This window comes from Myripristis murdjan, chromosome 12 (genome assembly GCF_902150065.1).
Source record: "Myripristis murdjan chromosome 12, fMyrMur1.1, whole genome shotgun sequence".
Classification (NCBI taxonomy): Eukaryota; Metazoa; Chordata; class Actinopteri; order Holocentriformes; family Holocentridae; genus Myripristis; species Myripristis murdjan.
The window spans coordinates 30,829,036-30,842,045 of NC_043991.1; the positions used below are offsets into that span (position 1 = coordinate 30,829,036).

The 13,010-nt window shown below is 41.0% G+C and overlaps 1 protein-coding gene across 2 annotated transcripts in view; it reads right to left on the reverse strand.

Moving 5' to 3' along the window:
* Positions 1-1,025: 1,025 nt before the first annotated feature.
* wdr70 (WD repeat domain 70) overlaps positions 1,026-13,010 on the reverse strand; it is a 49,851-nt gene continuing 37,866 nt past the window's right edge. For both annotated transcript variants that reach the window (XM_030065292.1, XM_030065293.1), the window contains exons 14-18: positions 8,800-8,900; positions 8,625-8,704; positions 6,073-6,189; positions 4,001-4,163; positions 1,026-2,003 (exon numbers count right to left, since the gene is read on the reverse strand). In XM_030065292.1, coding sequence (XP_029921152.1) covers positions 1,916-2,003; positions 4,001-4,163; positions 6,073-6,189; positions 8,625-8,704; positions 8,800-8,900 — 549 coding nt within the window. In that variant the 3' untranslated portion in view covers positions 1,026-1,915. The remainder of the gene's footprint in view (positions 2,004-4,000; positions 4,164-6,072; positions 6,190-8,624; positions 8,705-8,799; positions 8,901-13,010) is intronic.

Consider the following 13,010-nt stretch of genomic DNA (forward strand, 5'->3'; position numbering starts at 1 on the left):
GGAATATGGTCAGTACACCTTGGCGCTGTCCTTTATTCACATGTCATACAAAATACAAATGCAGAGGAAACAGGAAAACAGGAAAGTTTACAAAGAATTGGTTTACACCGGAAAAATACCTTCACTGCACAAAAAATGCATGGCCTACAATTTCACATAATCTAACACAAAAGCCAAAACTAATGTAAAAAAAAAAAAAAAAAAAAAGTTATGTTTTATACTTAAATTTACTTAATGCTATAATTGACATTAACAGGCTATGATAGAACAATCATTTTCAAGCTCTGCTTGGAGTGTGATCTGGTGATTTTCCTGATTTTATATTTCTTATTATGAGATTTCTTGTTTTTGTTTGTCTGTTTGTTTGCATTTTGGGGTCACATTTGGTTGGTTTCATCTTGTCATCTTTGTTTTTCTATTAAATGCTGTGTGTAACCGTGCTTGAACAGAATTCTTGTTGATGAGGACCCCCTTGAAAATGAGATGGTACCACTCACAGGGTTATTCCAAATAAAGAATTTCAAAACCCTAGGGAAAAAATAAATGTGTATATATAACCTAGAGGATCCTAAACTCACCTAAAACTAACAGAAAGTTGTAATGCAGAAATATGAAATTATAGTAACAAGTGAGGAATATCACAACAGCATGAAAAAGATTGCTCAATAAATCGTACTTGAGTACCCTTCTGGCACTCTGAACTGTTGCTGCTTGTAACTTCAAATCCAGAGAGGAGATGATGAGCCAGTCTCAAAGCGTTAGCCACTCTGACATACAAGTTGAAGGCAGAGGTCTGCATTCCAGACTAATGTAGAATGAACACACTCAAGGGATACATGGGATCTGTATGATGTGGCTTTGTCTGTCAACTGAGAGAACTGTAGACACAGTACCGGTCATTCAAGGAATTCAGACAGAAAACTGAAATAGATGCAAATATTTTTAGTCAAATCCAATTTTCATCTTAAAAATCTGGCCAAGAAGGATATTAGAGAGACTACATGTATGCAGTAATGGAAATGTCATTAAAAGATTCAAATAAGACTTTACTGGTTAAAAGAGGTACAGTATCAGTTAATCATCATATAAAATGATGAAAAATGATCATGAAAATAGGTATGCCAATATAGGTTTTATAGATCATTTATCCTGTTAGATAAGGACATACAAATGCTTTTATTTAGATTTACTTCCAATTATCCAGCAGTGAGCAGTGGAAAAACTACACTCAAAGTACAAACAGAACAACTGTAGCCACAAAAAAACAAAAAAACAAACAAACAACCAAAAAAAAAAAAAAAAAACAAAAAAACAAAAAAAAAAAAACAAAAGCAAAAACATGTCATAAAAAACAATTATATCTACATAGATATAGATATAAATTGCTAGTAATGGTTTTTGCACTTTACAATTTTTGACAGATCGTTTTTACACATTGGCAAAGTGTTCAGAGATGACAAATACTGGCAGACCACAAAATCAGGACCAGATTTATGAGGCATCAGCCAGCTCTGGCAATATGGGAAGAAGAGACAATACAAATGATGGAAATAAAGTCCATGCATCAAAACAAACAACAAAAACCCAACTTCTACCCGTGTTGATGGATTGCAATGAGAAGAATATAAACCCCCAAGTAAAATGACACTATGCCTGCACAGAGGAAAATGCCAGCACATTTACTGTACATCCCCTGGACACAAATAAACAGAAAAAAGACCAGAGGAGAGAAGACTAAGTACAATTTAGTCATTAAGCTGAGGCTGCTGTGCAGAGGGGCTTCCATCTGAATGCTTCCACAGGACATACTGGCTGTTGCACTGAACCTGGGAGCTTCTGGCTTTGCTGCAGTGTCTCTGATCACTCGGCCACCCTGCCAGTTATCAAAGCTAAAAGAAGCTCATGCTCATGTGTCTCAGATCTTGCGTTTCTTCCACTCTGGTTCCTTGTCAGCCTCCTCATCCTCCTCTGACTCATCTGCAAACACAGGCACGGGCTGGGTCCTAAAAGGACACAGAAAGTCATGAAAAAGATGGCTGTGAGTCAAAGATCACCCTCAGGACTACGGCGGGACGACACCAGACATGAACTCCTGTCCTCAAGATATCCAGACTGTAATAACCTCTTTCATTAGGTTCACAACGGCATAATAGTCCTCAAATAAGTCAACTGCCCTAAGTACTCAATTTAGATGTCTAATAATGTATGTACAAGTCCTTGTGTGTTTGTATACCTGTTAACAACACACAAATATTAAGACATCAGAGCAAACCTATTAACAGTGCAACAAAGGAAAGCAACCACTAATAATAATGTAATAATAATAATGTAAATGAGTGGGTTTTGCCGTGTTATCATTTCAATGGCCTACAGGAATGGATTTATCATGAAATCATTCATCCATAATGACAGAAACCAAATTGAACTCACTGTATGCAACAATACATTCATTTTATTTTTTGTTACTCTTTTTTTAAATAAAATTTTCCTGCGAAATAAACAAGTGACCTGTTTTGACTCTTTTGCACCTAAAAGAACCAGAATCAGGAATCGTTAAGAACCAGAGTGGAAAAGCGGAACTGAAATCAGAATTGTTAAAATCCAAACGATGCCCAGTCCTACTGGTAGGGAGAAACCTAACCACGATCACAATACTGTGTACAGAATTCATAAGACCCACCTTACACTATGCCACTTTTAACAATGAGCACACACACACACATATATATCAAAGTGGAGATCCAGCGAGTAGCACCTTGTTCTAAATGCATGTATTCAGGCAGCGTGGCATGACAGCTGATCAAGTCAAGGCAAAATATCAACAAATCACGGGTTCCATTTATATGACTATGACAATGGCGAATGGGTGAGGAGTAGCTGAACAGGTGATGTAATGCATCAAAGATACACACCAGGTGTCTGTTGAAGCTTGAGGGAGAGACACAGCACTGTCTAGTCTAGACTAGTGCCCAGCAGACATGGGATTTGATACTGATACCTATACCTAATTTAGAGGGGTAAAATTCAACACTTACCACTATGGCAGCCTATGAATATCTGAGCTTTTTCTATGTGGATTGTATACCAATTTTGCATTGATATGACTATGCAAATGTACTAAGAAGGCTGCTTTCTTAAACAAACAACTTAAAGAATATTCAGCATTATTATACATTGACAACCAATTCTAGAAAAGAACACTGAGAAAATAAAGAATCTATAAATAGCTAAATAAATGTCAGTACTGCTCAGTGACAGTCAATTGTTGACCATTTAAATAAAGAATACATTTTAAAAATGGTCTCAATACAATGAATGCCTATTATGAGGGCTAACATGATTATACATGGATCAAATGAGGCTCCACAAGAGTCTCAGCTTTCCAGTCAAAGCTAATTTATAAAACTCCAAGACTGTTTAGGCCCCAGTCTGCACAAACACACCATTTTACAACAGGCCACAAGAACACATGTGGACTGCAGGCTTTGGGGCCCAAACTGCATGGGATTAGCAGAAGGTGGGCGTGTCTGCAAAGGGGAGAGCTGTGGCTGCCCAGTGAACCCATTTTCATTCAGAGAGCTGGAGGTCAGAGGTCAAGGGACCCTGCTGAAAATGCCTGTGCCATTTTCCCCTCACTGTAATTTAGCTGAACTTTGGAGAGATATTTAGCCTCCTTGCCAAAGTCGCTGGTATGAATGGATTCCTTAGCTCGATGAAAAATAAACTGAGCAAGCTACAAATATTTTCATATTGGTTTTGATATTGGTGCATACTGGTCAAAAAACGCCAATAATGATATATCTGTGATAGGCCAAAATATCATTTAGGCACTAGTCTAGACAACCTCTGATTATAATGGGCACACTGATTTCTTATTGATGGCACTCGCTTGCTACACTTGCTGGTAGGACAAGGTGTGAGAGACAGAAACAGGGAGATGAAAAGAAAGAGTACATGGATGATTGATAATTTAGTTAATGTTTATGTAAAGGTGTCTTACTGTTTATAAGCTGGGGCAACCCAGTAAGGGTTTTCTGAAGCGTCTTTGGCGTGGCGCAGGATGGCCTCTCGCGGGTTGCTGTCATCTGTTTTATCTAGAGCGATGTTCTTCACAATGAATGATGACAGAGTGCCACCATGAGCAGCAACTCTGCCTCCACGACCTGTCAGGGCACAGGACCACATCATTAGATTTTGACAGATCTCACTGCGTGTGTAAAAACACATCAAGACAGACATCAACACACACAGTCCTGCATGTATGGTCAGAACTGAGCAGCCATCACCACGCTACGCAGAAATACAGCTGACATAAAAGGAAAGCATATTTTACTGGTTGCCATGATGTCTCTTGTTACCTTATTGTTATTGTGAATCTTTTGTTGCATAATTGTACATGTACAGAACAGACTGGGCCTGTTATATAATTTCTACGAAAAAGTTTTCATGAAAAATATTAACACATGAAAATGTACACATAAAATGTACTAACAAACTAAAGTTGCTTCACCAGTTTTACTAGGACAATTCATGTATTTATAAAAATACAGAATGTAATTAAGGTGAGGGATTTTTATTTTTTTTAGGGAGCAGTTATATCAATCAAGTTATATCAAGTTATATCAAGGTATGACAGACACAATTGTTGGACTTTTTTCAAAAAGTTTGAAATAAGAATGTAATGTTTCATTTATGTCAAATAGCTGCTCATTTGTTACAGTCAATTAATGTTGCATGCACCATGGATTTTGTGTCTTGGTGGCAGCTTACATGGGACTTTAGTTCTCCTGGAGCCCTGCCTGACATTGGCTTCATTCAAGGTGACTAACTGTCAGCAATGAGCCAATGCTCCACAACAGTGGTCAACTATTAACATACAACTGCACTTGCAGAAATATTAAAAACGAGCTGAATGACAGGCAAGAAGCACTTCTCTGTACTCTAAAATCCCTGCAAATGTTTTGGTGGAAAAAAATCTTCCTCTCCATAAGAGAAGACCTGCTGTCTTAAAACACCAAGGACCTACAAACAAACACATAGGCATGCATATACAAATACACACTCAGGGATTTCCTGCAGGAGATGGGCAGTGGATTGTTTGGGGGACTAAGAGGCACCTTTTTCCATTGCTTGTAAGCATCCAGCCAACCACCCAACATTATCTTGCACTTATGTAAAGTCACTTCACAAGAAAGATAAACAATATAAAGACAGCCTGTCATCTAAACACCACTGGTCTGCTATCAAATAGTCCAAACTCAGAGTAGACCTAGATTTTCACTTGCAGACTATTCCTTTTATGTTTCTCTCTCTCTCTCAACCTCTTTTCCATCCTTATATCTACACAGTATACATCACACTTAAACAACTATGTAGAGACAAAACAAAACAAACTGATAAAAGTCAGCAAACCTGACAAATCAGCACAGCAGCAATCAGCCTGCTGGGATTTATTCAAGACACAAAGGTATGGCACCTCAGCTTACTGAACGATCCTCAAACTGTATGCTTGATTATGTATGGTTGTGCGTGTCCTCATGAATGTGTGCATTACACAGAGTATAAGCAACACTGGACATGGGATTACAAAGAAAGCTCTTCATGCAGCAGAATGTCTCAGTAATTAAACAATATGAAGCAGCAATGCTTTATCAGGAATGTTTCAGTGCACTGCTGTTATGAGCCCAGATTTCCTCAAATGTATACTGCTTAATCTCTAACATACCATCTGTAGAACGTGCATAAATCTGTCTCAGACTGAATTATATATTTATAATCAAAGCAATCCAGTCACAGTACTGAGGAGGTCAATTTATTCTTAAAACCTTCAGAAACTGTCCTTGTCAGCACTGCAAATGTGACTGGGTTCCTTGCATTCTCAGTATTCCTGCTCTTTTGATGCAACTTGTCAGTGGGTGAAACTGCACCAGACGAATGCCAACTGAACTTCATTATATATTTACTCATTTACAATGCTGGCTAACAATACATTTCTGATCAACTGTGTAAGCGTAGCTATAATAGTGGAACATATTAATAGGTAGCAGCCCTAGGGGCTGTGATGCACCTTACCTGGTCCAGACACAGGAGGCTCAGGCTTGTGGGACTTCTTTGGGTCAAGTCTGTCCTTCTCAAGCTGCTTTCTCGTGCTGCGCTGACGGGCCTCTCGGAACATGGGTAGGGCATGAGCTGGAGACACACAGGCAAACATGGTAAAAACAGCAAGAGTCATTCAAATAAACTAGGCAATCACGTAACACAAATAAGCTGGCAGGGACTAGACAGGGGTCCTGTCCATATGCAGCATGCCAGACTATAGCCCACATATACTATTTTGCCATATGAAGTGAGAAATGCAAAACTTAAACAGTTTTCGAAAAACAAGTGCAGAAACACAATCCCAATCTACCGCCTCTTAGGAAGTCATAGCTCACGACCTCACACTATAAACACTCCTTGTAGAATATCATAATGTGGACATAACACACTACATTTACAGAAATACATATGTGGGTTGACCTCTGGCAGTCATCTCTCCGCTGTGTACTCTTTCTGCCATAGTGGACACCAACATATTCATTATCACCCCCATGTTTAGATTGAGACACTTACTCTGCCACTCTTCACACTTTCATGAACACTATCACAATAAAGGCCCCTTGCACTTTAAGCCATGAGGGTGTGTCTGAATGTGCGCATGAATAAGAGTGTGAGTGGGTGCCCTCGAAGGTGTATGTGTGAGGAGGAGCGTGTATGCGTACGTGCGTGTAGGTGTGTTTCTGCAAGGGAGCGTGTGTGTGTGTGTGTGTGTGTGTGTGTGTGTGTGTGTAAAGTGAGTGTATGCTCTGCTCTTATCCTCGGGGGTTACAAAGAGACACTTTAGTAAAGGGCTAGATAAAGTGATTTTCCATTCAGGAGCCCTGTCACTGTTCAGTGTTAATTCTTCTCCTCCACGCTACATTAAGCAAAAAGGTTACTGTTAACAGATTCCCTCGCTTTTCTCAATGGGCCATCACTTGCTTCCTGTCCCCTCTAATTTTCCAGTGCCAGGGCATCAAGTGCGTCACTCGCCGCCCAGGGCAGTCAAACGCCTGGCCCTACTTCACACCCTGTTGGCATGGCAATGAAATCACATGATGTGTATGAATAGGCTGCAGTTGCCTAAACAATAAATGGCGTCTGAGGTGTGTAGCGCAGCCAATCACAGACAGTGTTGGCAGCTGTTCTGTTCCTATAGGCTCATTAGCTCAGACTGGGAAAGGGAGTGTAAGACACACGCAGAAGAGATGACAGCCTCATGTGTTAATGATATGACAGGATGACAGGTAGGGGTGGTGGGGAGGCAGGCTGCAGTTCAGTAGGTGTGTGTATGTGTGTGTGTGTGTGTTCCCCCACATGTGCACCAACAGATCACACCAGCAGAGGTGGGAGAGGTGGCTGTCCCTGGCGTGATCCGGCGTGACTGGAGAGCTCATGGTTGACGCGTGGCACGGTGCCCTGTGGCTGTCGATTCACTCATTCTCACTCCACACCATCAGCTAATGGGCCCGTGAAAGCCCTGAACACTGCCTCGTTCCTCTCAAAGCCCCCAGTGAGACAGATAAAGTGAGTTTGAGTGTTTGTGTGTATGAAAAAGCGAGTGAGAGACAGATGCAGTTAGATATCAAGTCCAAGAGAGCATGGGTTTTTTGGAATAGTCACCTACAGATATTTAACAGTCAACCGGTATAAAAGTTAAAGATCAACAAGAGGTCAGAAGAATATCAATAAGCCATAAATTACATTTCAACAACATGTCCATAGAGTGTTATTATGGAGCCCACCAGAGTTCTGGGCATGATACACCTACCAGAGCTGTGACTGGTCATAAAATTGGTTGGACTGTTGTCCATTTGCCAAAACAGGTTTGACATAAGCCCTCATCCAACCATAAGCCTAACCTTAATCCTGTGGGTAGATCCTACCCAGAACTCTGGTGGGTTTCATAATAACGCAGCTATAAAATCAACTACACCTACATGTTTGTTAAAATTCAGAAAACACATTAAACAGAATGTCAATATGTATGTCAATCTGTTGCTGAAATATTGTGATGACTTGTGGATATTGTACTGAACTCTTGTTGATATTTTGAAATTTGGGATTCTGCAAATCCCTGGGTTTTGCACTTGAGAAAGAAGAACATGTGTGTTTAATATCATGAAACAGGGAGAGTGTTGCTGATGTTTTTGCAGATTATCTCTTTTGCTTTCATATACACAATGCCAGGCAGTTTGAAGAACAGTGATGAGTAGATGGGTCAGTTGTTCAAGGTGGACTAAACTGCTGGAGTGTCCTTGAGAAAGGCACTTCACTTAAATTACTCCAGTAATTGTTCATTGACAAATGGCCAATGTCTAAAATAGTGTTCCTTGCACAACGAGGCAGCCTGAGTAAGTGCAATGGATTAATTCAGAGTGATGATCATAATGCCTCCATGGCATTGCCATAATCATTTGAGATGACTAATGTGACTTAGGAGCAGCAAATTCTATTGCTCTTAGATGGCATGGATAAAACAGATTGTCAATGTGTGTGTGTGTGTGTGTGTGTGTGTCTAGGTGTACGTGCACAGAAAAACTTACGTGTGATGATGTAATCCTGTGTCAGCGTCTCTGCTTGTTTCTCCTTCCGCTTGCTTTTCACTACACACAGCTTAGCCCCCCTGAAAAGTAACAAGTCATTTAAAAATGATGCAAAGTGAAGGTTATCACCGATAATGTAAAACGTGTAGGATGTTAGAGTCTGATTTGAACTTACCTATGGCTTCTGACAGGGTCATAGTAGACCTTGGCCAGTCCATTTCCAGTACCCACCATAATCTGGTTGAGCTTGGGGTGCCACAGACATCGGACAACACTCTGGAATACACACACACACACACACACACACACACACACACACACACACACACAAAGCAGACAAATAAAAGCTCTGATAAGGTCAAGTGACTCTGTGCAGTAACTGTATCACTTTAAGAAGACTGAGGGGGGTTTAGCTGTGAGGGAACGAGGTCATGCGTAAAACTCAGGCCACAAAAATCTAGAGTAGCCAGTTGTAAACAAGACTTGTGCTGTGGCTCACATCATTGTTAACAGGTTATTTACTGGGCAGTTTTGTTGGCTAGTCACTAGCTTTCCATTGCTGCACTGACAAAAGATAACAGTGATAGTATTAAAAGTATTCTGTGCGTATGACTCAGGTTGGTTGTGTTACAGTCCCAGTGTGCTCTGCTCCGCTCTAGTTGACTATATTTGGTTGTTAGGATGAGGGCCGGATCCCTCAGTCTGTGTGTGACAGATGGCCCAGTGCCAACAGGCAAATGTGACCACATTCATCCAGAGGTGTGTGTGAAAAAGAGACGGAGAGAGAGAGAAGGCATTTGTTCTATAGTCATGAAGACCGTGTGTATGTTCTGTGATATTTGAGCTACTGAGTTACAATGTCCATGTTTGAACTGTGATAGAGAGGCCTGATTTTGGGTTGCTCAGGACAGTGCCTCATTCTCTCCCACATACTGTTCAGAGCATCTGTCTTTACACATAACCTTCTGCGATGGCTTGTTATAATAGCTTTAGAGCATAATTACTGCAGATTTATACATATGTAGTGAGGTGGTGTATCTAGTTATGGAGAAATTTTGTGTGAGAATAAGTGAACGAATGTTTGGTGCCTCTTTATGTGGATCAGAGCAAGCATGTGGGGGGTGGGCATGGGCCGGGGGAGAGGATGGGGGTGGGTAGGACAACGACAGGGATGTCCAGATTCTGTGACAGGGTGAAAGCTGCTTAACTCCCAGCTGTTCAGCTTACCACCAGGCTATCAATGTAAGGAGTCACAATCACACACTACCTCTCTCTCTCTCTCTCTCTCTCTCTCTCTCTCTCTCTCTCTCTCTCACTCACTCACACACACACACACACACACACACACACACACACAAAAGACCTCATGCACACAGAAAAATATGCATGTATGTATACATATGTAGATGCATACACTTAAACTAATAGGCCCTACCAGGCCAGCAGGTCAGTCATGCGCAGTTCACTGGACAGATGAGGGTTAATCTGCCCAACCAGATCATGTGTCAGCTGTAACTGATGATACAGAAAGATCTGGAAAATGCTCCAAACAGGATGTGCTTTGACACATACCTCACATACACTACGCTTTTGGCTGTTTAATCACAGAATGGCAGAGATGTTACATTTATATACTTAATAAAAATGCAGCATGAAACACAGCATCCCAAAGGCTGTACATGTAAGAAAATTGTTAGTTTGAAAGCGATTTTGTGTACAAGATAAAGAATATTGCCCCCCCTCCCCCATCATATACATCAGATTTAAACAGTTATGGCAACTAAAGGGCATCTGGATACAATGCCATTTATATAGGCAATGAGTTTGTGCCTGTATCTGTTTGTTCATATGTCATAAACCTGTACAGTCTATCGGACAGATTATCCACTCCAGAGCTGCTTCACTCTGAATGGGTAATGAGTTATAAACTGCCTGTCAGGGCTGCTAAAGTAGCATCAACAATCCACACACGCAAGGAAAGGCAGGGGCAACAGTTAGGAATTGTGTTACGCTCCAGAGGCACTCAATCAGAGCTCAAGGAACTGACCCAATAACACAACATAGCTCATCCCAGCTCAGGCAAGTCAGGCTACAGGACAAACACAGGAAGGACTGGCAGCCAGCTAAATACAGCCCGGTTGACATCAGAAAACTGGCAATTCAGACCCAAACAAATCAAACTGTCGACAGCTTGACAAGACAAAAACAGAAAGACGAGATAAGCCGAAAACTGAAGGAAGAGTGAAATGAAGCCCACCCCAGCTGGATCCCCCCATAGCCAAACCCAGTGCAGCAAAGTCCAGTAGCTATCCACATGCTCAGAGCACTGTGTTTATCCTGTAGGAAACCCTGTTTATGCTTCCACAAAGTCCACAAAATTACATCACATCATGGAGGAGGAAACTTTAATCAGTCAGGTCTTCAGTAGCAGCCTTCAGGATCCAATCAAATTAGAATTCCAGAAGCTGATTAGGGGCAAATAAGACAACAACGACTTTCCCAATATGCCTGCTGATTATGAAACAGTTATGCAGCATTGATGGGACACAACACTCACAGCTGTGTTTCTTGTTTAGTTGCTAGTGAGTTTAGCCAAATGTGCACTGCTGTTGACAGACTGAGCTGCACAGGCCAAGTGAATGCAGTAGGGGAAAGGAGAATGCTAGTCTTAGCACCTCAGTTACACATGGCTGAATGGAAACATCCACTGAACGTCTGTTTTACTATAAACCATCTTACTGGGCCAACTGGCTTTTATATCTAGTAAGATTTACTTGGCTAGACCCTGGCTACAAGCAGTGGCAGGCTCTCTCAAGGCAGCGTGCAGGAACAGTGAGCTATATACAGAATAGACCCATGGCCTCTTTCCCACCTCTCACCCTTGGCTGCTCTTAGTGTGGATAAAAGACCAACCTTTCCTATCAAAGGTCTCCTTCAAGAGCATAGGAGAGGGAGAGGCAGCTCGCTGTTTGAGAGCCATCAAGTATGAGATGTTAAGTGTAGCATGAGCAAACATCAACAAGCAAAGGTGACGCCATAATGCGTCTCAAACCACAAACATCTCACCTCAGTCACAGAGACATAGTGGAGGACGGCACTATTAATAAAACAAATAAATAAATAAAACATAAATCTGGCTGCTGCAGTTCTGAATTTCAATAAACTGATATTAATTTTAGACAGCTTCTTAAGCAAGTAATTCTCATGTTTTGCAGAATCCTTGACCTATAAGTCAAACTGAACATCACAAAAAAATCTACAGTATTCTTGATGACTAATTATCAAACATGAACATCTCATAAATTTCCATTAAGCTTACAGCTTTTTTCCTAACAAGAAATTAGGCACAAGTATAGAGCATCCTGCATCCATATGTATGTGATCCAAAAACACAGGACACAGCAGCCAAAAGCACAGTGCTATACTAGTTGGCAGGGTCTAACCTGGTTCCTGCCCCTCTGATGGAATAAGATAAGCTTCATAGTATCAGTGGTATTTACTAAACGGGCCTGAAACAGCCTCCACTCCCTGGCCAACCCCAGGATCCACGTCTGGGGTTATGTAGACTGTTTAGTTAGAAATGATTGGTGGCCCTTCCTTTGACTCGGCCGCCTGGTACACCACTTCATAAAGACTGCACTTAAATTCTTGGGCCATCCAAGAGGCAGACGGTTGATGTAAACATAGTAAATAGCTCATTCATCAGGTTCCCTGAGAACATGTCATCCAGAAATAACTGATGTGCTGGAAAAACAAACGTTCTACCAGATCAAAATTATCTTATCAAATGGGGTAAAGCTAGTAGTAATACACAGCAAGGGTCATAGCCAAGTGTTGGCAAGGTAGGGGTCAGTGGTTTGGACACCAAATATACAAAATCTATTTGTACATCATAATACATGGGAACACAATAATGTGACAGGTAATAAACAAGGTAAATAATAACAATGTCCTATCCTATTGTATTGTATGTATTTTCAAATTTTTGGAAACACTTTATCCCAAACACAATGTTATGCAGAGTAATTCTATGCATTTATAACTTGAGGGTTAATGGAGGCATCTGTGTCATTGGGCATGCAAGAAACTCAAATGCGTCATGGGTATGGCTTGAGAGTCAGCATGGATGATATTCTCACACTGAAACCAAGTTCCTGTCAGACATTATGTGAATATGAGAATACCCCATCTAAAACAGTTTTTTTAAATTAAAAAAGATGCTATTAGTAAAACTGGTGCCAACAACAGCACTGCAGAGAAAACTGGCAGTATATCCACACTGCAAATTGTGCCTCTAGGCTGGACTTTACAAGAAATCAGCTTGGTTGCTTTCAGATGACTGCTGTTCTTCCAGTGAAACTGAGCTAAAGCTTTCAGAGTTTCTCA